The following is a 27,802-nucleotide window of genomic DNA, read 5'->3' on the forward strand; positions in this document are numbered from 1 at the left end:
ATAATACATTTTCTAGAGAGGCACAAAGTACTCGAGCAACTGACGATAGTGTTAAGGGCCTGTCGCTTGAGGCGTACGGCCGCGCAGGGCCGGTCCCAATTCGAACCGCGGAGGCGTACGGAGTTGTGCGGGGCTGGTCCCGACACCATACTCACCAATCAGCTGGGGAGGAGGCGGGCCGATTGAATTTGGACGTTGCACGGCATCGGGCGGTGATGTCATCACGCAACAGCACGCCGTGCGGTGATGTCATCGTGCAATGCCACGCGCTAGGCATACGACGTTAAGACACTGCGTACGACATCAAGACGCTGCTTACGACGTCAAGACGCTGCGTACGCCTGTCGAGGCGCTGCGTACAGCCTCAATGCGGCTACGGGCCGACAGGCCGTTGTCGCGCGGGATTTTCGGACAGTGCAAGATTTTTGGAGACCCGCGCGATGTCGGGACCAGCCCCGCACAACTCCATACGCCTCCGCCGATCGAAGTGGGACTGGCCCTGCGAGGCTGTACGCCTCAAGCGACCACATTTGGTCGCGCTAGACGCATGCGATCGCATGCTGGTGGGACAGGCCCTTTAGTGTGTGGAGTTCGCTGGTCGTACTCAGTGGGTCCAAGGGCCTGTTTCCGCGCTGTTTCTCTCAACTAAAACTAAACTCAGCGGGTTAAACAGCATTTCTGGAGAACATGGATAGTTAACGTTTCAAGTCAGGACCCTTCTTCAGAGGGGTATAGGAATTAAAACCCAGCAAATTTAAAGGAAGTGTGGGATGCAGAGCATTGCCATGTTTAATTGGAGCATTTATAAAATGAGTTCAATAAGTGAGTTTAACGAGGGCATGCAAACAGGGCCCCAGTGAACCACCAAATGTTGAACCAACAAGCTATAAAAATAATGAGGGTGGATTATCAGTTTTTCTTTAATTGGGGTATGGAATTACTGCCAGTGGTAGCGGGGGAGCTAGCTTCAGTTCTAGCTGGATGACTCTTAAATAGAGTGCATACTTTAAAGGCTCCAAGTACACTATACCTATTCTGCAATCCAACCACAGAGCCAGAGTAACCCAGTTGACTTTTAGTTGCCCTTGCAGCATCTCAGTTGAAGGACAATCAGATATGGGTAATAAACTATGCCTTTGCCAGTAAAAGACAAATCCTAAAATGTAAACATTTAAAGGTTGGCATCAGCATAACTCAAACTTGACTAGGTAATCAAATCTTGGGCATCCAGTCCATGGAATCTGAGTTAGCTCTTCATATCATGGATAAATCCTTTCACTCCCATTCCCTGGGCATTTCCCAACAAACCTGCAATCTCTTTTTAACCTTTGAACATTTATACAGTTCCTTTAAAATCACAAATAAATCTGATCCACCACACAGAATCATTACATTGTGATTATTCAATTTGTGTAGACATTCACTTCCTGCCACAGTTTGTTGAGCAGGTGAAAGTTAAGTGTGAAGTTAAATTGAAGTAAATCAAAAACAAGGAAAACCGAGTGGAAAGATACACCACAAAAGGACGAATCTGTGGTTAGATAAGAAAGTACTCCTTGACCTTCCCTTCCACCATCTTCAAGAGGAACAGGAGAATTACCCCCAACACCTGGACAACATTCATCACTAAACCAAGATCACTAAAAACCAAATGATTTGGTTATTATCACATTAATTGTTGTGGGATTGAAATGAGCAAATTGGCTACTATTTCCCTAAACTGCAACCGTAGTATGTATGAGACATTTTTGGGCATTCTAAATGGGAAGCGAAAGAGACAATTAAATGAAAATCACAAACCACAATGGAATGTCCTAAAAGAGTGAAGCCAGACTTATAAGGTTAGGGTTTCTACTTCTTTCAGCCAGTACTGTTGAAGCAAATTAATCAACCATATTAGTACATTTTCGGAGAACAAATATCAGTTTCCTGGCAATTACTCTCAGTTTCTCTGACAACATTAGAGGCTTGAGTTTTTTTTTGCTTTTTCCACATATGGAAGCAAACTTGAAATTGAATTTCAAATGTCAAGTTACATTAGCACTCAGATAAAGTCCTTAGAATATGTTGGAACACCGTTAACAAAATAATCATGGCTACTAATCCATCATCTATCTGTTATAATTTGTGCTATCTAATAGAAGCCTTCACTGGAGGATATTAACAAGCAATATTGCTTCATTGAGACCAAGAGAAGTACAGCTGTCTTCTTCAGAGGCATTTCCTGTAGCCATACATATTCCACTTTAGGAATTACACTAAGATTGTCAGGGTTCCTGAATTTCTCTCTCATAAAATTCTAAGTGATTCGATAAAACAGTAAAGCAACCCATAAGCTCTTGAACTCTATAAACTTCTGCAAATCCAATGGCTGGATAGATACGCCAATTTTAATATCCTCTCTCAAGCCAACATCCTAAGCAGAGAACACAACCAGTTGAGAAGGCCAAAGTTCTTGCCATATTTCATCACTTAAGACTTCTACAGACTCAAGAAAACACCTAATCTAAAATTAAAAACTTGCCATTAACTTGTCATTGTTCTGCTTGTATCCATTAGACTATGGATTTACACATCTTAGATACAAGCATAGCATGATTGCTACAGTGCCTGAGTCTCAATTACATATGGAAATCTCAACAATTCAAATTTCCATTGCTTTACAAGCCAACGATCTTCAAGTTGGTCACCAGTATAGGGTCACTCAATTGCTCATTTCCCCAACATGGTTCAAGTGATCAATTTTTCCAATAATTTGCAAATAAAATAGACACATAGCTGCGTATGATTCTAAGACTTCTCCTTTTCCCAATTTCAAGTAAACCGACAAATGTGCAAAATGAATGGAACTAATTTTAGCTGGCACAAATGTAAAAGAGCTGTTCCCACCTACCCAATCCAGCACAAAGCATCCTTGCCATAAAGTGAAAAGCAAATGTGCTCATTTCCATCATCTATCAAAACAAATTCAGTTTAACAGCAGATTAAATCTAAAAAAAAAAAAAATCAGTACAGCACAGTGGCACAGCGGTAGAGTTGCTGCCTTACAATGTCAGAGATCCAGGTTCGCTTCTGACTACGGGTGCTGTCTGCAAGGAGTTTGTACATTCTCCCCATGAACTCGTGGGTTTTTTCCGGGTCCTCTGGTTTCCTCCCAAACTCCAAAGACGTACAGGTAGGTTAATTGGCTATGGTAAAATTGTAAAGTTTCCCTAGTGTGTAGGATAGTGCTAGTGTGCAGGGATTGCTGGTCGCCGCGGGCTCAGTGGGCCAAAAGGCATGTTTCTGCGCTGTATCTCTAAACTAAACTAAACCCCACAGCTGAAAATTCCTGTGCACTAAAACACTGTACTAGATCATTTTTATATTTAATCGTATCAAATGCAGAGACCACTTGGGGAAAAAATGAAAACATGTTCAAAGGTGTGATGGGCAAACCTAAACCCATTGGAGTCATCCTCCTGACAAAAAGGTTTGGGAATGCCATTACTTTTCGGGCATCAGAATTGTGATCATGATAATTCTAAGATCCGATAGCCACACCGTCAATCCAGTCACTGCCTACTGCAATATTAAGTCAAGCAAGGGAACACAAGTACATCCATAACAAAAAACCATGAATTCCCCAGGGCCTAATCAGCTGTCATCTCCATTAACCTAGGCCAAAACGGCAAGAGCAACAGAAATGCTCTGAACAGAAAAATATCATCGGCTCAAACACCCTGCAAAGTAAGCTCTGTTCAAACACCCACAACAACAAGTCAACATATAACCTGTTTCCCGCTTAAATCTACCACAGTTAGAAGCTGTGACAATAATCAGTTTCTCCACCAGAAAATAGACTGATGACAATGACCAAGATATCATAAGGTAACAAATCATAAAAACTTCATTTTCTTGGAACTCAACTCAAAGACAGAAAGCAGATCTGCAGGCATCGGAAGCAAGTCCAACAAAAATACCGTGTGAACCAAAAAACTATCATTGGTGGAAAGAGAACAGGACAACCAGACTCTAGCTAATAACTATGACATGTGAGGACACTAGAAAATAGGAGCAAGAATAGGTCACCTGGTTCCTTAAGCTTGCTCCATCATTCAAAATGACAGTGGTTGATCTGTCCCAAGCCTCAATTCCTCCTCTGTGCCAGTTACATATCACCTCTATTGCCTGATCTTTCAATATTTATCTACATCCTCTTTAAACACCTCAAGTCACTCAACCTCCACAAACCACTGGGGTAGAGGATTCCGGAAATGCTAACAAAAATTCCTGTGCACCTCAGTTTTAAATAATTGCTGCTTACCTCATAACTCTTCCTCCTCATTGTGCATTCTCCTACTCATGGAAACACATCATCTAATGAAATATGCCCTTTTGGGATCTTGTACATTTTAATATCACCCCTTCTTCTAAACTCTACAGATCAACTTTGAGCTATTCATGATAGAATAAAACTCTCATCCAAGGAATGAGCCCACTGAAACACATGTGGACCTCCAATGCGAATATATACTTTCCTAAATTAGGGAATGAAAATTAAATCTTGGCGAACCAGATGCAACCTCACTAACTCACCCCTCACAATTGAAACAACACTTCTCTATTTTTAAATTTCAAACTTTGGTAATGAAGATTGATTTCTTAATTATTTGTTCCACCTGTTTATTAACTTTGTGCTTGATATACAAGAGCGCCTTGACCCCTCTGTAGTCCACTCATTTGCAGTCTCACTATTTAGATAAGTACCTTTTGATTCCGCCTTATTGGAAAACAATGGGATAAAAGGCAAACCAGTCCCAAGGACCCAGCAGCCTGCATTCAACCATTTTAAAGGATGTGGCAGCAGAGATGGAAAAAGTGGTTCAAAACTAACCAAGTACATGATCTCAGCATTTCCCTCCGTTACAGTTCACTTCCAGTTTTCACCCACTCAATCTGTATCTTATTGCAGTCCACATATTCTCATCACAGCATGCTCTCCCATTATTTTTTATATTATCAGCAAGCTTGGATAAGTTACACTCTGCTCCCTCTTCCAAGTGATTAATATAGACAGAAAATAATAGAGGACGTGGCCTGATTCTTGCAGCATTTCATGAGTTTAGCCTTTCCAGTCTGTAAAAGGTCCATTTATTCTGACTCACTGCCATCTATGTGATAAACAATCTTCAATTCACGTAAAAATACTTCCCCCTGTACAATGAGCACCTATCCCGTTCGCCAGTCTTTTATACATGGTACCTTCTCCAAAGCTTCTGGAAATCAAAATACACCAGATTTATTGGACTCTGTTACATCGATTCGATTTAATTAATCAAATTTCTTCCTTAATACCGCAATGACTTGTTTTTATTGCATTTAGCATTTTCTATGAATGGTTATCTCCTCCTAGATTTTAGATTTCAGATGTTATTTGACTCCCTCCCTTCTCGAACATCTTTGATGAGAATCAAGTCAAATTTGCAGCATACAACCATTTTAGAGGAAGTGACTGCAGAGAAGGGAGAAGTGATTGATCTTTTTCAAAACCAGCCAAGATCTAAGAGGATATATCAGTATCCTCTTAGATCTTGGCTGATTTTGAAAAAGATCAATCACTTCTCCCTTCTCTGCAGTCACTTCCTTTAAAATGGTTGTATGCAGGCCATGGGATCCTGGTGACTTGACAGCCTTTAATCCCTTTGTTTTTCCAACAATCTTGTGATAAGGATGTTTACAAATTCTTCCATTCTATTCAAAGCTAGCACATCTATTATCCGTGCAATATGTACAATGTCCCTCAATGTGAAGGCTGATGACAAATATCAATTTAAATAAGTTATCAGTTATTTTTTCCTGTTACTCCTCCGCCAGTCTCGCCCTCCACAGATCTCACATTTACCTAGCCACACTCTCCCTTTTTATACATGCAAAGGTCTTGTTTGATTTTACTTACCGGCTCACTATCAAAATCAACTTTCTACTTCCTGGTTAGATTGTCAGTCTTTCACTCCTGGTTCCTGAAAGATTTGCAGCCTTCCCATCTACCACAATCTTTTGCTAAGATTCTTCACATGTACAAGTACCCAATCTGCTCAGCCTAGAATGGAGAGAAGCTTTTCAAGGACAGTTACGCTACAATTGCTCACTGAAAGAAACACATCAAATATCTCCTCAAATACTCTGTGCAAGTGTCTCCATCAAAGACACTTGAGCTTTATTGTGCTTTAAAAATGTTTTGTTTTTTTTAAACAGATTTTTGTAAATCAGGTCATTTGCAACCTGGGGGGAGACCCTGTATCATTGAGATGCAAGGGTTTTCATACTAAAGGCAGTAGGATTTCTGTCACCTCACAAAAGAGCACAATCAATTTCCTGAAGATACACACAAAAAGCTGCAGTAACTCAGCGGGTCAGCAGCATCTCGAGAGAAAAGGAGTAGGTGACGTTTCAGGTCGAGACCCTTCAGATCCTTCTCCAGTCTGAAGGCGGGTCTCGGCCCAAAATGTCACCATTTCCTTTTCTCCAGAGATGCTGTTTGACCCGCTGTGTTACTCCAGCGTTTTGTATCCAACATCAGTTTAAACCAGTATCTGCAGTTCCTTCCTACACAATCAAATTCTTTGTGATTTGATTGTAACCTTAGACTTTTCAACGGCATTTTTGGCACAACATTCCATGAAGTGAGTCATGTTAATTATACCATTTTTACAAGCCCTTTTTTAAAATTGCGAATTGGTAATTGAATATCTGACATCATTGATTGTTACAAAGTACAATAAAATAGAATATTGATTAAGAAAAACAGAGAATACAGAGACAGAGCATATGAATGCAATCAGTTCAACATGTGCACGCCAGCTCTTTCAGAGTCCCACAGACTTTTCAGTTGAGTTTAGTTTATTATCACATGTACCGAGGTACAGTGAAAAGTTTTTATTGCTTGCTAACAAGTCGGTGGAAAGACAACACATGATTATAATCAAGCCATTCACAGTTTATAGATACACGATAAGAGAATAACTTTTAGTGTAAGATAAAGCCAGCAAAGTCCGATCAAAGATAGTCGAGGGTCACCAATGAGGTAGATGGTAGTTCAGGACTGCTCTCTAGTTCTGGTAGGATGGTGACAGATCTGAGAGGAGTTTAAGAAGATCATAGTTAAAGTAAGAAATGTTGCTGTTGGAGTAGCGATTTAAAAGAGTGGAGCGATTACAATGTGCGATTACAGTTCTGCTTTTGTGACTAGCACATAAATAGTCGCCTGGGTTGGACATCATCTGGAAGCAGCGGAGCCTTTAACATCGGAGCCTGCAAGTTTTCTACATCCACTATCCTTGTGCAAATACTGTCACCACCGTTTCACACAGTGTTTTCCAAACTGGAACACCAACAGTAAATAATGCTCATCTCTACTTGGGGTCTTAATGGCTCTATAGAGGAAGTGTTTTTGGAAATCCTTGCCACAAAGGCTGAACAAGGCAGAGTCCTTCCGTATACTGAAAAGAATTAAGGTTTTGGGGAAAGAACGAAATAGTGAACATAAAATTGTTAGTTTCGACCCAAAACGTTGCCCATTTCCTTCGCTCCATAGATGCTGCCTCACCACCCGCTGAGTTTCTCCAGCATTTTTGTCTACCTTAAAATTGTCAGATCAGCCATGATTCACATGAATGGCAGAGTCGGCTCCAGAAGCTAAACAAATGATTTGCTCCTGTCGCACTTAAGATCCTATTCCAAAAATGCATAACAGTGGTGAAACAAGAGTTTACTAACTGGCATGCATCAGACACTGATATGACAAGAAACAGTTTTGAGTTGATTCATTAAAGATAGTTTATCAGGTGATGGAAATTTCATGGAGACAAGAAACTCCAGATGCCAGAACTTGAGCAACAGTTCCAACATCTGAATTTTGGATGGCAACAAAGCCACGTTGCTACTTCCATTACCACCTCTTTCAAAACCTTGGGATGTGGGTCACCAGTTATGTTAATTTCTAATTCTTTGTTTCAAACAATAATTTATTTCTGCTCCAGACCTGTCAATTCCCACTATTTGCCAAATGTTTTCGTGCCATTGACTTATTCTCCAATGTAATTTCTCTGGCGTCAAACTCGAAGGGAGCCAAAAAATCTTGCTAATCTTTCCCCTTGCACTGTCTATTTTTGAGTTTCTCCCCAGCTTACTCCCATTTTCTACTTTCCCTATTCTAACCAATGTCTTGATCTTCCTTTACTGAATTTAGAAACCCTATGGCAGCACAGTGGCGCCTTACATCGCCAGAGCGCCAGGTTCGATCCTGACTAAGGGTGCCATCTGTACAAAGTTTGTATGATCTCTCGGGTTATTTCTGAAGAACAAAGTTAAAAACTGAAGAGCGAACAGCTCAACTGTTTAATGTTCATCACAGCACACCAAGTGGAAAAAACAGAAAAATTCTTCAAATAATGGAAAATTTAAGTAGGATAGTTTGGAAGATCTCATTGCATACTCTAACATTGAAAATGTTGGGATGTCGCTAATATTTGCAAAAATTAAAATAGCCACATTGCTGATTTCAAAATGTCACTTGATAGTTGAATTTAAACAATGACAAAAAGGCTCCCATTGATTTAACAAGTCCTACAGTTCCTTGGAAAAAAATGGAAGATAACTTTGAGCACTCGGTCATAATTTTCCACGTGCAGCTTGGTAACAACAGAACAACACATTTCATACAAAGGATAAATTGTGTTACATTTCTGACGGTTACAAGTATACTGAACAGTCACAAGAACTGTTTAAAAGCTGCATGTCTAATTTGGCTTTGGTAAATTTCCAATTTCCATAAAACCAACCAGCTTCCTGTTTGGAAGGTTACCTTTTTCAACCACACAAAACAATGAGTACAAATCTGATATTATTCATACCACCAGTCGTGTACATTTATCCAGACAACACTTACAGTAACAAATTACCCACCCATAGCAAAGTGCAGGCATGGCCAATCAACTAGCCCCCAGTCACGTGATAAAATGGAAAATTCAAGAACCATGCACAATTTTTATAGATCGTGTTTTTATTGCTAACTCTGTCATCTTGTTTTTTCTTAATTCTAATCCAATACTGGACATTCAGATGGAAACATGCAATTCATGTTGTGTTGACATTTCAAGTTATTTACCCTGATGCAAGCAAGCACAGGTGATGTGCCATCATTAACAGTGAACATTTCCTGAAAATCATGAGGAAAAGGTTTGGCGGTGGGGAAAGAGGGCTCGGTATGTTTTCTAAAATGGTGCAGAGATGAAAATATAAATGTGTTTTATAAAGCAACCGATGAAAGACAAAGAAAGCACCCGAGAATCAAAGAGAAAGCTTTGTAATTTAGCTCTTTGCTTAAATCTGATTTGCTGCCTACAGCACTTCAATCCCTCATATTTAAACCAAGATAATTACCAGGAAGATAGACACCAACTGCTGGAGTAATTCAGAGGGTCAGGTAGCATCTCTGGAGAAAAGGAATAGGTGACATTTTGGGTCGACATAATGACCAGGAATTCAGGAATCAATTTTCATTAATAAAAGTAAAGGCACATGGAAATAAAGGAAAAATAAATTAAAAGTGTAGGAAGGAACTGCAGATGGTGGTTTAAACCGAAAATAGACACAAAAAGCTGGATTAACTTAGCGGGTCAGAGGGCATCTCTGGAGAAAAGGAATACGTGACATTTCGGGTCGACACCCTTCTTCAGACTGAGAGTAAGGGGAAAGGGAAACGAGGGATATAGACAATGATGGCGAGATATAGAACAAATGACTGACAGGTACGCAAGGAAACAGGCAATTGTTAGGTGTGTGCCAGGTGAGAACGAGTACAGACAATGAGACTCTACAAGACGACTGAATCTGGTACGACTTGGGTGGGGGAAGGGATCGAATGCAAGGGTTATTTGAAGTTAGATAAATCAATAATTAAAAGGATACGATGTGAGATTCTACATAAAATTAACCTTTTCTTCTAGTTGCTAACTGCAATAACTAACTGAAACAATTAGCTTGCATAAATAGTCTCAATAATGCATGACACCAGCATCTTCCATGAATACAGTGTAATTATGTTAATCTTTCATGTGTTGACCAACATTCAGTTATCTTAAGGGCCTGTCCCACTTGCGTGTCCTTGGCACACAAATTACGCAACCTCGTGGTCGCGTTGAGCCGCGACGGTCCCGCGAAGGTCGCGCGCGATTTCATGCGTATGCACAGCCGTCTGGAGTGTGTGACGTCATTTGAAGATGGACACAAAGCTGGAGTAACTCAGCGGGACCGGCAGCATCTCTGGAGAGAAGGAATGGGTGACGTTTCGGGTCGAGACTCTTCTTCAGTCTGAAAAGAAGGGTCTCGACCCGAAACATCACCCATTGCTTCTCTCCAGAGATGCTGCCGGTCCTGCTGAGTTACTCCAGCATTTTGTGTCCATCCTCAATTTTCTTGGCCCCGCTCTGGGAGTAGAAGTGGGGGCGGATCCGGACCACAATGGCCCTGAGCCCCAGGCCCAGCTCGGCGATCGTTTACCTGCTTCTGCTGCTGTTGAAGGCGAGACGTTGCGTCGCGCCAGGGTCTTGGGCCTGTCCCACTTTGACCGTCAGTTCTGCGACAGGCCGTTGGCGTGCAAAGATTTTGTTCGCTACAAAAATTTCCGAGCGCCGCGCGATGTCGCGCACAACTACATACCCCTCCGCGTTTCTCAGTGGGACCGGCCCTGCGCGGCCATACGATGCCCGTGCGCCTCAACGCAACCACGAGGTCGCGTAATTTGCGTGCCAAGGACACGTAAGTGGGACAGGCCCTTTACTAACTCCTGTGAAATTTCTAGTCAATTCATAGCAGAAATCTTATTTCTCCGCTGAGGAAACAATACAATATTCTTCTCTTCCACGCAGCTGAAACCAACTGACAAACATTTAGTCCTACCAACTGTGTTTCCAATACTTTGTATGATTACACTGAATTAATCTGTGGACATTTGACATTTAAGGCAATGGCAGGCTCTTGCATGAGAAAAAAACCCAGATAATCCTGGAAATAGAGTGAAAAGGAGATTGTTGTAAACTTACATATGGTTTACTTCGCTGAATTTCTAATTATTTTCAATAGTTTTGCTGACACGTTTTGTTTAATTTCAGAAATAAAACTATTATAATCCCATAGCTTGTTAACAACATCGCCAACCTCACTTGGCAACAATGATTCATGAAAGACTATCTGAGTCCACACATATGGTCGGGTACTTCTGTGCCTCTGACCTTCACTAATTTTCCCATGCCTGATCCCCACAATTTCTGAAGAAAGAAGCAACCTTTAAATTCAAGATCAAGTAAATTAAGAATTAGCAGCAGACCATTCAGCACAACTGCATATTCCACCATTCAACAAAATCACAGCAAATCATGACTCAGATCTGGTACCTTTCCTGCTCTTGTACTTTTGCACTAACCTCATAATTCATGAATCTCTTAATATTCAATATCTTAAAATTTATATCCCTTTGCGGACTCTGTGGCTCGAAGGGCCGAATAGCCTACTCCTGTACCTATTTTCTATGTATCTATGTACACAATACACAATACAATTTATTTGTCACTTGAACCTCATAGAGGCTCAAATGAAATGTTGTTTCTGCAGTTATACACACATGAAAAAAAAGACCCAAGACACAACACAATTTACACAGACATCCATCACAGCGCATCTCCTCCTCGCTGTGATGGAAGGCAAAAAAAAAAACATTGTTACAATCCTGTAACGTGCTTGCACGATTCAAGCTGCATGCTGGGCCTTGACAGTTTACATATCTTAGTTAATCCTGCTAACTGACAAGACTGTAGTTAGTTAGTCAAGCAGAGGAAAGGCTCAGTGCAAGAATCTTAAAATACAAGGCATTTTATGCCTATTTTGAACAGGCAAACAAAACCACCTCAACACATCTCCACATCCCCATCTATCTTGATGACAGAAGTCACCCTAGCCATTCCTTTACTCCATATTATCTTCTGGGCGAGGATTTGAGCTTGAACATACTCCGAATTAAGAACTGTTTCTTCCCCACTGCTATCTAACTCCTGAACCAATCACCTCATTTACATTCCCTTCCCAGAAGTGCTGCCACATGCCTCTTGCTCTGATCTCTACCTCATTTGGTTATTCCGTTATTGTACTTTAATATTCTTATGCACTATTCTGATTTTTCACATTGATTTGCACTTGTCGTATCTATTGATGTTTTTTTTTTAATTACTCTACGTAAACCGTTTACCGACCGTGTAAACAAGGAATCTCATTGCACCCTGATGTATGTGACAAACTCATCTGAATCCTATTCTAAATCTGGATCTCACACCAACGATATAAACAATTTCAAATAACCAGACCTTCCTGTTTGTATTAGAACTGGCAAGTTCTGTTGAAAGGTCGTTCATCTGTAAAGTTAACTGCATTTTTCACAACTTCACCTACTGACCTGCTGAGTGTTTCCAGCATTTTGTGTCTTCATTTTACCGGTAAAATAATCTGCTTAAAGAGGTAAATGGCAGAAATAATTCAACAGTGCTTACAAGGTTTGAGGTTTTGCTCAAGCTGTCACAATTATGAATGTCAGCAAATTACAAATAAGCACTGCACAAACCATCTCAAATTAAAGCCAAAAGTGGAATTGATGCAGTCAATTTGATTTTGTCAGAAATGCAAAGTTAATCCATCATGTCTGAGTACAGACTATGAAAGTGTAGCCTTCACTTTGTATTATTTACCTTAATTTGCTCTGTGCAAGATAATTATTAGACCTACAGTCAACTTTTCTTGAACACCTAGTCCTGTACTGAACAAGAGAAATGCCATAGCTTCAAAAGTAATTAAGGAGGCTTACAATAATAAGATTACCATTGCCCTTCATCTATAACTATTACGGTTTAGTTTAAAGTGACGACAATGCAGTCTGATAAGGCCATCCGAAGGTTAAGCCATGGACAATTTGACAAAATGGTAAATGAACACACAGTTAAAACAGCTTCTGAAAAGAACAAATTAATTACATTGAAAATTAAATAAGTTAAAAACAAAACATGTAAATAATCAGCAAACGCGGAAAGAACAATTGGGCAGAAGCTCCGAGAGAGAAACTGTTAAAGAGTTAGAGTTCAGCTTAGAGCCTATATCAGAAATGGAAGTTAAAATCCAATAAATTTCAAGGAGAGATCGCGAGAACATATGCAATATCTGTGAAATTGAACAACGTGTAATGGTGATGCCAGTTCAGAGAGTGCTGTGAAGATTTGTTAGTTGAGTCAAATCAGGCTGACAAACATTTAAACAGAAGATGATTAAGAGCAAAAAGACAGCATAAACCCGAGATACACAAAACAGAGCATTTGTTGGAAATCTGAAATTAAAAAAGAAATATATATATGTAGGGAGAAAAAGAAGGTTGGTGATTTTTGTCAGAACTGGCTTGTTATGAAACAAAATGGAAACTGTTAAATTCAATGTTGAATCCTGATATTTGTAGCATGTCTCATCAAAAGACAAAGTGCTGTTTTGAGTCTAGGCGAAAGTTTCAACTAAATTACCTGCTTCAGGCATGAATTTAACCTGCACGATGCACATTTGCAATGTTTAGCTGCAGGGACAGCACTATATCAAACTTGGAATAGATTTAATCCAAATTATTGGGTCAAATTATTTTGTGTGGGGAAAACAAGTTAACAAACCCATTGGGAACAAATGGGACTGGATAACTGGGTGCTGAAAATACAAAATGCTATTGGATTCTGGGGGTATTGGTGAAATTGTCAGTCTGACAGCATGCCTTTGCTAAATTGCAAATAACTGCAGAAGATGAAACACATTAAAGGTGCATCCTATAAACATTGGTTTTAAACATTGGATTCTATTCAAGGCCTGGATAGAGTGGATGTGGAGAGGATGTTTCCACTTGTGAGAGAGTTTAGGACTAGAAGTCATAGCCTCTGAATTAAAAGACGTTATTTTAGAAAGGAGATGAGGAGGAATTTCTTTTGTCAGAGGGTGGTGAATCTGTGGAATTCTTTGCACAGAAGGCTGTGGAGGCAAAATCAGTGGATATATTTAAGGCAGAGATAGATAGATTTTTGATTAGTACAGGTGTCTGAGGCTATGGGGAGAAGGCAGGAGAATGGGGTTAGGAGGGAGAGATAGATCAGGCATGCTTGAATGGTGGAGTAGACTTGATGAGCCTAATTCTACTCCTATCACTTATGACCTTATGAACCACTGATTCTAGTCTCCTCAGCCAAAATGAAACAGATTGTGCAATCATTTTGTGTTTTCGTTGAAAATGAAAAAAGTTTTGAACTTTAAATTTCACGTGCCAATGGCACTTCCATCCTGGTAACACGTACCTTCATCACTCATTTTTTCTGCATTCATGACTATGACACCTCAAATTAAGTTGCTCTACTTTCTAACCAAACATGCAGCATTGTTTCCCCATATCCACAATTGTATCTGACAGCATTTAAAAAAGGATTTTACAGTGGTACTTGAACTGTTTGGGCACAGAAGGCTCTGGGCCAAGTGCTGGAAGAAGCAATTAATATGGAATATTGCGCATTGATCAGCATTGATGTGTTGGGCCGAACAGTATATTTTCCTGCTCTATGACTATGATTTTAAACTGCCAACCACAGAGTTGTTGCTCATAACTCCCTCCTTCGCATTGGTCACATAGAAAAATAGGTGCGCGAGGAGGCCACTCGGCCCTTCAAGCCAGCACCGCCATTCAATATGATCATGGCTGATCGTCTAAAATCAGTACCCCGTTCATGCTTTTACCCCCATATCCCTCGATTCTTTTAGCCCAAAGAGCTAGATCTAACTCTCTCTTGAAAACATCCAGTGAATTGCCTCCACTACCTTCCACGGCAGAGAATTCCAGATTCACACCTATCTGGGTGAAAAAGTTTTCCTCATCTCAGTCCTAAATGGCCTACCCCTTATTCTTAAACTGTGATCCCTGGTTCTGGATTCCCTCAACATCAGGAACATTTTGCCTGCATCTAGCCTGTCCAATCCTTTAAGAATTTTATATGATTCTATAAGATTCCCTCTCATCCTTCTAAATACCAGTGAACACAAGCCCAGTCGAACCAGTGGTTGGTCATATGTCAGTCCCGCCATCCCGGAAATTAACCTGGTGAACCTACTCTGCACTCCCTCAATAGCAATAATGTCTTTCCTCAAATTAGGAGACCAAAATTGCACACAATACTCCAGGTGCGGTCTCATCAGGGCCCTGTACAACTGCAGTTGGACCTCCTTGCTCCTAAACTCAAATCCTCTCGCAATGAAGGCCAACATGCCATTAGCTCTCTTCACTGCCTGCTGTACCTGCATGCTTACTTTCAGTGGCTGATGGACAAGCACACCCAGGTCTCATTGCACCTCCCCTTTTCCTAATCTGACACCATTCAGATAATAATCAGCCTTCCTGTTCCTGCCACCAAAGTGGACAACCTCACATTTATCCACATTATACTGCATCTGCCATCTCACCCAATGTATCCAAATCACCCTGCAGCCTCATAGCAACTCACACTGCCACCCAGCTTTGTGTCATCTGCAAACTAGGAGATGTCACATTTAATTCCCTCATCTAAATCGTTAATATATATATTTTAAATAACTGGGGTCCCAGCACCAAGCCTTGCGGCACCCCACTCGTCACTGCCTGCCATTCTGAAAAGGACCCATCAATTCCTACTGTTTGCTTCCTGTCTGCCAACTAGTTCGCTATCCATGTCAATACCCTACCCTCAATACCATGTGCTCTAATTTTGCACACTTATCTCGTGTGGGACCTTGTTAAAGGCTGTTTGAAAGTCCAGATACACCACATCTACTGGCTCTCCCTTACCCATTCTATTTGTTACATCCTCAAAAAATTCCAGAAGATTAGTCAAGCAGGATTTCCCCTTCATAAATCCATGCTGACTTTGACCGATCCTGTCACTGCTTTCCAAATGCGCAGCCATAACATATTTACCAATCGACTCGAGCATCTTCCACACTACCGATGTAAGGCTAACTGGTCTATAATTCCCTGTTTTCTCTCTCCCTCCTATCTTAAAAAGTGGGGTTACATTGGCTACCCTCCAGTTCACAGGAACTGATCCAGAGTCGAGAGAACATTGGAAAATGTTCACCAATGCAAAGAACGATATCTAGGGCCTCTTAGGTGTTACGTAAACTGTTGGGACTGAAGGCAGATAAATCCACAGGGCCCGATGGTCTGCATCCCAGAGTACCCTCCAGTCCACAGGATGCAGACCATCGGGCCCTGTGGATTTATCTGCCTTCAGTCCCAACAGTTTACGTAACACCATTTCCTGATTAATGTGGATTCCCTTCATTTCCTCCCTCCCACTAGATCATGAGTCCCCTAGTATTTCTGGGAGATTAGTTATGCCTTCCTTAGTGAAGACAGAACCAAAGTACTCGTTTAACTGTTCTGCCATTTCTTTGTTTCCCATTATAAATTCACCCGTCTCTGATTGGAAGGGACCTATATTTGTCTTCACTAATCTTTTTATTTTTACATATCTAAAAAAGCTTTTAGTCAGTTTTTATATTCCTTGCAAGCTTTCTTAATAGGAATCGGAGGCCTAACCTTTTCACACTAAGGGTGGTGGGTGTATGGAACAGGTAGTTGAGGCTGGCACTATCTAAACATTTAAGAAACAGTTAGACAGGTACATGGATAGGATAGGTTAGATTTGGAGGGATATGGACCAAACGCAGGCAGGTGGGACTAGTACAGCTGGGATATAGATACATAGAAAATAGGTGCAGGAGTAGGCCATTCGGCCCTTCGAGCCTGCACCGCCATTCAATATGATCATGGCTGATCATCCAACTCAGTATCCCGTACCTGCCTTCTCTCCATACCCCCTGATCCCTTTAGCCACAAGGGCCACATCTAACTCCCTCTTAAATATAGCCAATGAACTGGCCTCACCTACCCTCTGTGGCAGAGAGTTCCAGAGATTCACCACTCTCTGTGTGAAAAAGTTTCTTCTCATCTCGGTCCTAAAGGATTTCCCCCTTATCCTTAAGCTGTGACCCCTTGTCCTGGACTTCCCCAACATCGGGAACAATCTTCCTGCATCTAGCCTGTCCAACCCCATAAGAATTTTGTACGTTTCTATAAGATCCCCTCTCAATCTGTTGCCCGTGAGGGCAAGTTGGGCAGAAGGGACTGTTTCCACATTGTGTCACTCGGGGACTTTAACTGAACACAATAATAGACTTATTTTCTAATTGTACTTTGTACTAATGTCTTGTTTTTTTGCACTTTTTATTTTTATATATAATTTATGCTTATGTGTTGTCTGTGTGCCTGCAATGCTGTTGCAAGAAAGACTGTCAATGTACCCACCCTCACTGCATATGACAATGCACACAATTTGATGAGACCCTACAAAGACATCTGTATTATCTATCCATATATACACTATTGAAAGTCTCGTCCTGTCTGTCTGCTCAGATCAAGGAACTACCCAAAACGGAACACAATAGCGCAAACATTTGGCAGAATCTTACTCAGCTTTTTCCCGTGGTCGTTAGTATCAAGTTTCTTCACATTTTTTTTTTTTTTTTTTTTTTTTTTTTTTTATTAGAAGTACGGTAAATTACAATAACACACAACACATATATCTTAATACATTTTTTGTACCGCTTCATTTTTTTTTTTTTTTTTAAAGCTTTAAGAAAAAGATAGAAGTAAGGAAAGTAAAGAAGGTGCGCAAGAGTTGTGAAGTGCAGAAGAGTGTTGGGAAAAGAAAGCCCCTTAGAAAAGAAGTTAGAGAAGGAAGTAAAGTAAGAAAGTAGACCCTAGAAAAGAAAGAAAAAGAAAGTAAGGACAATCGCTCTATTATAACATTAAACTCCGCAGAAAGACTACCAACCAAGTCTGTTTTTGTTGTTTTATCTCCCAATGCCAGGTCCTGATACCATTTATTTATTTATTTATTTTTAAAAAATTACTATTGCACCTCATGCTTGTAATAGGTCCATAAACGTAGACCACGTCTTTTGGAATTGGTTTGCTTTATCTAGTTTCTTCACATTTGATGTTAAATTTCACAAGTTTTATTTAAAGTTTAAAAAAAGCCAACTTTGAAAACAATAACTGCCTGTGAGTGGAGACTTTTCTAGCAGCTTCCAGTGATTATGTCACAATGGCATCTCAGTCGTCCAATCACAATGGGATCTCATTTACACAAGCTGTCGTGAAGTTCCCGAAATCCGAAAGTGATATCACAATGTGATCTCTGCTGCCAATACACAAGCTATGAGAGTTGACGGAGTGGTGCATGGGAGAAGAAATGTTATCTAAACATTGTCTTTAGTGAGGGAATGCGAAAGAGGAGAGGTGAGGGAGGGAGTGACCGAGAGAAGGGAAAAGGAGAGGGTTGGAGAGGTGACAGAGACAAGGGGATCAGCAACTTCAAGGGGAGTAAGGAGAGAGTGAGGTTTTTGCCCCCCCCCCCCACGTGGGAAGGATTGATTGCATTGGGGAAACGGGTGAGTGGTGGAATGTTGCATTGGGGAAACTAGGCCAAATGGGTAAAAAGTAAAGTAGCCTTTATTGTCATTCAGACCTTGCGGTCTGAACGAAATTTTGTTGCCTTGCAGTCCTACATATAGTAAAAAATGGCAATAACATACAAAAAACACAAATTAACATCCACCACAGTGAGTTGAATAATCCTCACTGTGATGGAAGGCAAAAGTCTTAAGTCTTTGTCTCTTCCCTTCTTATTCTCCCTGTGCGCCGAGGCGATCCAGGCTTCGGATGTTGTGACCCCGCCGGGCGATAGTAAGTAATGTCAGTCCCGCGGCTGAATCCAAGCTCCGCGAGCGGGCCGGTTCAGCTCCGCGGCCCGGGTGGTCGAAGCCGCCAAAGCTGCGGCCCTCCAGTCCAGAGGACACAGCTGTTGTCGCGGGAGCTCCGGAGAACAGGTCACCAACCTGCCAGCTCCCGACGATGTCGTCCACCGGGCCCGCGGCCGGTCCTCCGAGGTCGGATCGCTGTTGCCGCTGCCTCTGCCCCCTCCGAGGTCTGGTGGCTGCTGCCGCTGCCGCTGCCCGCTCTGAGGTCGGGTCGCCACAGCCGCTGCCCGCTCCGGGGTCGGGTCGCCACTGCCGCAGCCCCAGCTCCGAGGCTGCCAGCTCCGCTATTAGGCCTCGGCGCAGGCGGAGACGGAGACGGGGGATACGACAAGAGAAGTCGCATCCCCCCGAAATAAGAGACCAAAACCATGTTTTCTCCCCCCCACCCACACACATACACAATAAACCAAAAATGAACTAAAACAAGACAAAAGAACAACACAAAAAAGAAAAAAAACCAGACGGACTGCAGGCGAGCCGCAGCTGCTAAGGCAGCGCCGCCATCTTTTCTAAGGGAGGTAGGGAGGGGAGAGGGGTTATGGAGCGTGGGAGGGAGTGACTGAGGGTAGGGTAAAGGAGAGGGAGGGAGAGGTGAAGGAGGGAGTGGAGGAGGTGAGGGGAGAAAAGAGGGAGGGTGTAGAGGAGGGGGAGGGAGTGTTGGAAGATAAGGGGAAATGAGCCGCACCTACGCAGTTGGGGGCTATGGCTAAGTGGTGAAATATTGCTTTGGGCGAACGGGTTACGTTGGGGGAACAGGTGATGGGGGTGATTGGCTCCAGGGGGTGCCTGTCTCCGGGGTGAGTGCCGGCCATATTCGGGGACCAGCCCTCCCTTGTGACGCCTCGCCTCCCCCCCCCCCCCGGGGCCACTTGGTCTAGTATATAATATTAAGAGAGAGAGTGAGTATGTGTGTGTGTCTATATGTGTTATTGTATCTTCGCTAAAACAGTACACGATAGCGCTGACATGTTTGCAGAACCTTACTCAGATTTTTTCCATCGTCGGTCTAATCAAATTTCCTTCAGATTTGATGCTATATTTCAAAAGTTATTGATGATTACATTTAAAAAAAAGCCTACATTGAAAATAATAACGGCTACTGAGACAGTCTTCCAGCAGCTTCCAGTGATGATGTCACAATACCATCTCGCAGTCCACCAATCACACACAATGGCATCTCATTTACATAGGCTGCCGAGTCCAACAATGACATCAAAATGGGACCTGCCCGTGAAGTCTTCAAGCCCACACCGTTGCCAACAGTCGCGGCAGCCAAGACTTCGCAAATTTTACCCACAGCCCACAAAATTTAGAGAGACTGAATTTTGGCGATGCCCCTCTGGCATTGTTGGCCCAATCGTTGAGCAGCAGCGTCACCATTAGCAGACTCACATCGGAAGGATTTATTGGCTCCACGGAGCACCGACGCCGACTCAAAAGTAGAGTCCATTCATTGGCTCCGGGAAGCGCCGACGCCCTACCCTCCCCCCCACTCCTCGTGGGAAGGATTGATTGGCGCCAGGGAGCGCCGATGGGTTGTGTTGGGGGACCAGGCCTCCCGTGGCGGCTATGCGTGAGTGGTAAAATATTCTGTTAGGGGAACAGGTGAGCGGTGGAAACTGGTTGCGGGTGAGTGGTGGATTATTGTGTTGGGGGACGGGGCCCAATGGGTCCCACGGTCTAGTTTTTACGAAATTCTCCTGCAATTAAAGCTAAAATTAATTTAGCTTTCCTTAATGCTTGCTGTATCTGCATGTTATACAACTTCGAAACAGGCCCTTCGGCCCTGTCAACTTTCCTTCAGATTTTATTTTAATGTTATTTGCTTAATATTGCAATAATCTTCAAAGAACCTTTTTAACAATTTTCCATACAACATCTTTAAAATGTATTTGAAGCAAAATTAAATCATGACAACGTTTGGTTCTTTTTCCGTGAAAACCATGGCCATGGGAGGGGACATGTGGGTCACAGAGCTGGATGCCTCAGTTGCCAAGTACCAATTCAAGCTCTGGTGCCGTAGCTCATGATCTGCATATGACAGTCAGCTAACCCATGAAGTAATGTCATGTGCAAAATATCCCAAATGCATTCCAAATTTCAAATGGATAAACAGTTTACAATTATGCACAGCTTGAACTATTGCCCAGAGCAAGCCACAATACATTATGATCATCTTACCTGGTCAAGATTTTTGAACAGAATAATGTCCTTACAGGCTTCCTGTAATCTATTTCGCTGATCATCTGACTTTGGATAAACCACCTGGAATAGGATAAATAATGCTTTTAGGTGAATAACAAATTAAATTTAGTGGTGCACATGCAAAAGTAGCCGGAGGACATCCCAGAAAGCAGTTTAATAGTCAGAGCATGGAAACAAGCCAAGTGGCCCAACTTGCCAACATTGACTTTTATGCTCAATCTACATGTCCCACCTGCCCATGCTTGGCCCATATCCCTCTAAACCTATTCTATCCATGTACCTGTCTAAATGTTTCTTAAACGTTTCGATAGTACCTGCCTCAACTACTCCTCTGGCATCTCGTTCCATTAACCCTTCACCCTTTGTGTTACCCCCTCATGCTCCAAATTAAATCTTTCTTCTGTTCACCTTAAACCTATGTCCTCTGGTTCTTGATTCCCCAACTCTGAGCAAAAGACTCTGCATTTACCCAATCTATTCTTCTCATGATTTTGTGCGCCTCCTGTGATCACCCCTCATCCTCCTGCACTCCAAGGAATAAAGTTTGATAATGTTCAACCTCTCCCTGTTGCCCAGGCCCTCTGGCCCTGGTAACGTCCTTGTTAATCTTCACAGCACCCTGTCCAGTTTGGCATCATCTTTCCTATGTGCAGTTTAATATCAATTACTTTATTCAGTGTTTTTAGGGTTTGTGATTTTTATTGCTGGTAAAAATACAGTATAAATCTGGATTTAGTCATTCAGTTTCTGTAATTAGATGGAAATAAATATCACTTAAGCAAAAAATAAAAATTGTTTTTGCAGTACTAGTGCTGAGACAAACACAGAACAGTGCAGCACACAAACATCCCTTCCACCCACAGTGTCTGTGCCGACCATGACACCAATTTAAACTATACATCTGCGCTTCCTTGGCAGAAACTTTATAAATATTTTGATTTCAGTATTTATGTGAACATTGAACAGGCTAGGAATCAATTGTGATTGGGCCAAGTTTATTTCAAGAGTGGACGGAATTGTGCAAAACGTAGGAATAAAAAGTAGAAGCAAATTTTATTGTCCCTTTCATACATGCAATATTCTGTATTTGCCCTCCAGGTGTTTTGGTTCAGAACCCTTTTTCATACTTCTTTCTGGTATATTTTGTAAAAAAAAACAACAGTCCATAAATTTTACATTTCAATATTTCTGACGTGAGAAATTTCCTTCCTGGAAAGTAGATATTGTTTTGTGAATAGGGCATAAAAAATGTAGTAATATATACAGCAGAAAAACAGACGCTTTGGCCCAACTCGTCCCTGCCAACCAAAATGCCCCATCCATTCCAATCCCATTTGCCTGTACTTAGCCCGTATTCCTCCCAACCTTTCCAACTTATGTACCTGTTCAATTGTCTTTTAAATGTCATGGTACCTGCTGCAACGACTTTATTTGGCAGCATATTTCATAAGCCCACTATACTCAAGTGTAAAAAATGTCCCGCAGCTCCCGATTAAATCTCTGCCCTCTCTCCTCAAACCTTCGACTTCTAGATTCCCTTATCATGGGCCAAACACTTTTGAACATTTACTCCATCTATTCCCCTCATGATTTTATAACACCATTCCTCAGCCTCCTTCGTTCCAAGGAAATAAATTATAACCATCCCATCCTCTTACTGTAGCAAAGGCCCTCAAGTCCTAGCAACGTCCTTGTACATTTTCTTTGCACTCTTTCCAGCTTAATGACTTCTTTCCTAATACAGGGTGACCAAAACTGAACAATACTCCGTGGTTTCTCACCAATGGTCTTGTATAACTAACCATTGTACAAATAACCATCTTAACTTCAAAACTCAGTTCCTTGACTGATGATGGCCAATGTGCCAATAGCCTTCTTCAAAGGTTAGCGTATCCACCTTTGCCACCGATTTCAGGCACTGCATTTCTGGATCATTCAGCTGTACAACACTCCACAGGGTCCTACTGCTCACTGAGAAGGTCCTGCCTTGGTTTGACTTCCAAAATGTAACACCTCTCGTTAATTTGAATTTGACCTCATATAAATCATATTAGAATGACCAAGCTCCCAGCATCCGTATAGTAAATTAGATACATCACAACAGTTAAAAACGCTTGAAATATGTATCGATGAGATAAGTATGATTCCAAGTCCTACAGTTGTCACGTAGTCTGATCAAAGTTTTCTTAAATAAGTATAAAACTTAATTTTGATACCATTTTATAACTTTCTTCAACTAGTGCTGGCTAAGCTACCACTGAAGTCTAAAGTTGTCTCTAGAAAACATTCCCTTGTCAGTCACAAAATCATAGTTATGCCGACCGGAAGCAGGCCCTTCGCCCAACCTGTCCATGCCAACCAAGATATCCAATCTACACTGGTCCCACCTGCCCACATCCAGCCCATATCCTTCTAAACCGTACCTATCCATGTCCATATCCTAATGTCTTTTACGTCCACAGAAGTTTCCAAATGTAAGCATCATTCGTTGGCACAGAGGTAGAGTTGCTGTCTTACAGCTCGAGGCATGGATTCTATTCTGACTAAGGATGCTGACTGCACGGAGTTTGTTCGTTCTCCCCATGGCCTGCATGGGTTTTCTCCACGATCTTCAGTTTCCTCCCATATCCCAAAGATGTACAGTTTTGCAGATTAATTGGTTGGTGTAATTGTAAATTGTCGCTAGTGTGTGTGGGATAATGTTGGTGTGTGGTGGCCGCTGATCGGCGCGGATGGTCTGTTTCCACATTGTATAACCTGACCTTTGTGTTATTACATACATCTTTTATATCCGCCCTGCTGCATTACTGGGAAGTTCTCAGATGAAAAAAAGAATTGAGCTACAAAAACCACAGCAGGAAGTCTAATCTGAAGAACAATAATTGGAACTAGCTCACCAGTGTGTCCACTAATCAATTACATCCTCCTCCATCTATCCCTAGAGCAGCAATAATTATTCATGTTATAACTACGAGTGGGAGCAAATTTAAAGCATTAATCTCCAGTGCTTAATTCACATTAGAGCTTTAACAGAATATATGCCAAACAATGTATTCTCCAATAAATGTATAAAATGCAGATATAAAGCAGAAAACTAAAATCAGGAAATAAATCCCTGCTCGATATTTTTTCCCCCCCATTTGTTTTATAATAATAATAATCATAATAATAATAAATTTTATTTATGGGCGCCTTTCAAGAGTCTCAAGGACACCTTACAAAAATTGAGCATGTAGAGGAAAAACATGTAAGGGGAATGAAATAAATAGTAGAGACATGACTAGTACACAAAGTAAAGACAGAATTCAATACAAAACACAGTATGAGGCAATTAATGCACAGATGAAAAGGGACGGGGACGTGGGGCTAAGGATAGGCAGAGGTGAAGAGATGGGTCTTGAGGCGGGACTGGAAGATGGTGAGGGACACGGAATTGCGGATCAGTTGGGGGAGGGAGTTCCAGAGCCTGGGAGCTGCCCTGGAGAAGGCTCTGTCCCCAAAACTGCAGAGGTTGGACTTGTGGATGGAGAGGAGACCGGCTGATGTGGATCTGAGGGACCGTGAGGGTTGGTAGGGGGAGAGGAGGTCAATGAGATATGGGGGGGCCAGATGGTGGAGGGCTTTGTAGGTGAGGATCAGGATTTTGTAGGTGATCCGGTGGGAGATGGGAAGCCAGTGAAGTTGTTTGAGGACTGGAGTGATGTGATGCCAGGATTTGGTATGGGTGATGAGTCGGGCGGCTGAGTTCTGGACTAGTTGGAGTCGGTTGATGTAGGTGGAGCTGATGCCAAGGAGAAGTGAGTTGCAATAGTCCAGTCGGGAGGAGATGAAGGCATGGATGAGTCATTCAGCAGCGGGCGGTGTGAGAGAGGGTCTGAGTTTGGCGATCTTGCGGAGATGAAAGAAGGAGGTTTTAATGACATGGCGGATGTGAGGCTCAAGGGAGAGGGTGGAATCAAAGATCACGCCAAGGTTGCGGGCCTGGGGAGATGGGGAGACAGTGGTGCCGTCGATGGTGAGAGTGGGGTTATTTATTTTGCTGAGTGTGGCTTTGGAGCCTATGAGGAGGAATTCTGTCTTATCGCTGTTTAGTTTGAGGAAATTATGTTGCATCCAGGTTTTTATAGCTGACAAACAGGAGTTGATATGGGAGAGGGGGGGGGTTGTGGGGGGATTTGGTGCCAAGGTAAAACTGGGTGTCATCAGCGTAACAGTGGAAGTCCAGATTGAAGTGGCGGAGTATCTGACCAAGGGGGAGGATGTAGATGATGAAGAGGAGGGGGCCGAGTACGAAGCCTTGGGGAACGCCTTGAGTGACTGCGGCTGTAGCAGAGGTGTGGTTGTGGAGAGAGATGAAGCGGGATCTGTTGGAAAGGTAGGAACGGAGCCAGCTGAGTGCAGAGCCTTCAATGCCGAGGTCTTTGAGTCTGGTGAGCAGGATGTTATGGTTCACTGTATCGAAGGCTGCGCTCAGGTCGAGGAGGATGAGGATGTTGAGGGAACCAGTGTCAGCAGAGGTGAGGAGGTCGTTGAGGACTTTGAGGAGAGCAGTTTCTGTGCTATGGAGGGGGCGAAAGCCAGATTGGAGGGGTTCATGTAGGTTATACGCAAAGAGGTGGGAATGAAGTTGCTACGCAACGATACGCTCCAGGGTTTTTGAAAGAAAGGGGAGGTTTGAGATTGGGCGGTAGTTAATGAGAGAGGAGGGATCAAGACCAGGTTTCTTTAAGATTGGTGTAACGGCAGCAGTTTTGAAAGCGGAGGGGACAATGAGGAGTTGAAGAGATTAGTGAGGTAGGGGCAGAGAACGGGGAGGCAGGACTTCAACAGGGGAGTGGGGAGAGGGTCGAGGGAGCAGGTAGTGGGTTTGGAAGAGCTGATGAGTTTGGAGATTTCAATAGGGGTGACCAGGTCAAACTGGGAGAGGAAGCAGTGTGGAGGAGGGGTAAGGAGGTCAGTGGAGATGTTGAAAGGAGGGGCCTTGGTAGGTGGTGGAGTAGATGCTGGGGAGTCGGGTACAGGGGATAAAGATTGATAGATGGTGCTGATTTTATCAGCGAAAAAGTGGAGGAATGAGTTGCAGAGATCCGGAGTAGAGGTAGGGAGAGTGTTGGCTCGAGGCTTGAGGAGGTTGCCCACTGTGGAGAAGAGGGTTCTGTGGTTTAGGCAGGGATCGGTGAATATGGAGGAGAGGTAGGCAGATTTTGCAGCAATGAGAGCATCTTTGTAGTCAGTGAGGTGGAGTTTGTAAGCTTCAAGGTGGACTGTGAGAGATGATTTCTTTATAAGTCGTTCGAGTTGGCGACCAGTCTGTTTCAGTTTATAAAGGTCGTACTCTTAAGGAATTGTAGGCTTCTAGGATAATTAAATAATCTATATCAAAATCTCAGGTGAGCAGCCCAATTTATCTAATTAAAACATTTTCACATGACTTTTAAAACAAAAATAAGAACATAATGCTGAATTAATCGCTTCAACCACACCTCGCATGCACAACTCCCCTCCAGCAATAGCAATCAATCAAGCTAATGGTACTTACAGAATTGCACACAGTAATTAATTAAAAATTAGCACGCTGTTCGCCTAGTTCACTGAAATTATTCGCCACAAATTGTGATAATTAAGCCCAGATCTTTTAAGTCTGTCAAGACATCCAGCAAAAAGAACTTTGTCTTGAACTGAAGTGGTGGGTCCCGTTGGTAATCAGGTTTTCAATGTAGCAATTATTTTCAGCTTGTAAAGCAACAAATTAAAGTTACCCATAAGTCAATGGTCTCTGAAACCACTTCCAATTTCTCAACAAAACTGTTTAGTATTTTTCCCTTCAATGTTTTTAAGCGAGAATGCTTTCCATTTGCATTAATTGGCCCTCGAGATAGAGAAACCCTTCTAGATGGCAGCAGCGGACAGAAAATAACAATGTCACTGAGTGGGCTTGGGGCTTTACTCCCGTACCCTTGGAGGGCCTCGGAAGCGCTTTGGGTCAGGGCATGGAGGCTGAGAGAAGGCAAAGGACAGTACGCTGACAGGTCAATGTCGAGGAGCTGTCAGAGTGGTCGAGACGTCGGGCAGGTTTGCTGAAGGCACTGAAGCAGCCTGGGGCTCAAGTACATCGGGTGCTGCTTCAAGCGGAATGGATGCAGCCTGCAGCAGCACAAAGCGCGCGAGCATCGTTGGAGGACATTGACACTCCGTCTCGCCAGGCCGACCCCTGCAACTCCAACCCAATGTTGCCGCCAAGACAACAGGCCTTTGACCAAACTAAGACTTTTAAACTTTTAAGTAAATGGACTTGAAGGGTACAAGATGGCACCTAAAACGTGGTGACTTGTGTACTGACACAGTGGTCAACTATCCTACACTCTTATACTTAATATGACTAGGACTGATGTATGGTAGGATTGTCACCGAATATCATGCAAAAAAATAAAATTAAAAGCATTTAAAAAAATGTTCACTGTACATATGTAGACAATACAATAAAGTGCCATTGAACAGATGCAAGAAGCCCAGGACAAGACTAACACAACACTGCCCCAGTAGCTCCTGATCATAAGTATGCACAGACTGACCAAATATGATCCTATTCATTACATTTCATTGACAGTTCTGCAAATGTCGCAGAAGGGACAATATGAATAAA

General features: G+C 42.4%; 1 protein-coding gene across 1 annotated transcript in view; it reads right to left on the reverse strand.

The window, feature by feature from the left end:
- Window positions 1-27,802, reverse strand: part of LOC116983311 (mitochondrial carnitine/acylcarnitine carrier protein-like) — a 204,718-nt gene that overhangs the window by 53,583 nt on the left and 123,333 nt on the right. Inside the window, exon 10 of the mRNA XM_033037018.1 lies at window positions 21,136-21,219. Within this exon, the coding sequence (XP_032892909.1) occupies window positions 21,136-21,219 (84 nt within the window). The remainder of the gene's footprint in view (window positions 1-21,135; window positions 21,220-27,802) is intronic.

This window comes from Amblyraja radiata, chromosome 18, assembly GCF_010909765.2.
Source record: "Amblyraja radiata isolate CabotCenter1 chromosome 18, sAmbRad1.1.pri, whole genome shotgun sequence".
NCBI lineage: Eukaryota > Metazoa > Chordata > Chondrichthyes > Rajiformes > Rajidae > Amblyraja > Amblyraja radiata.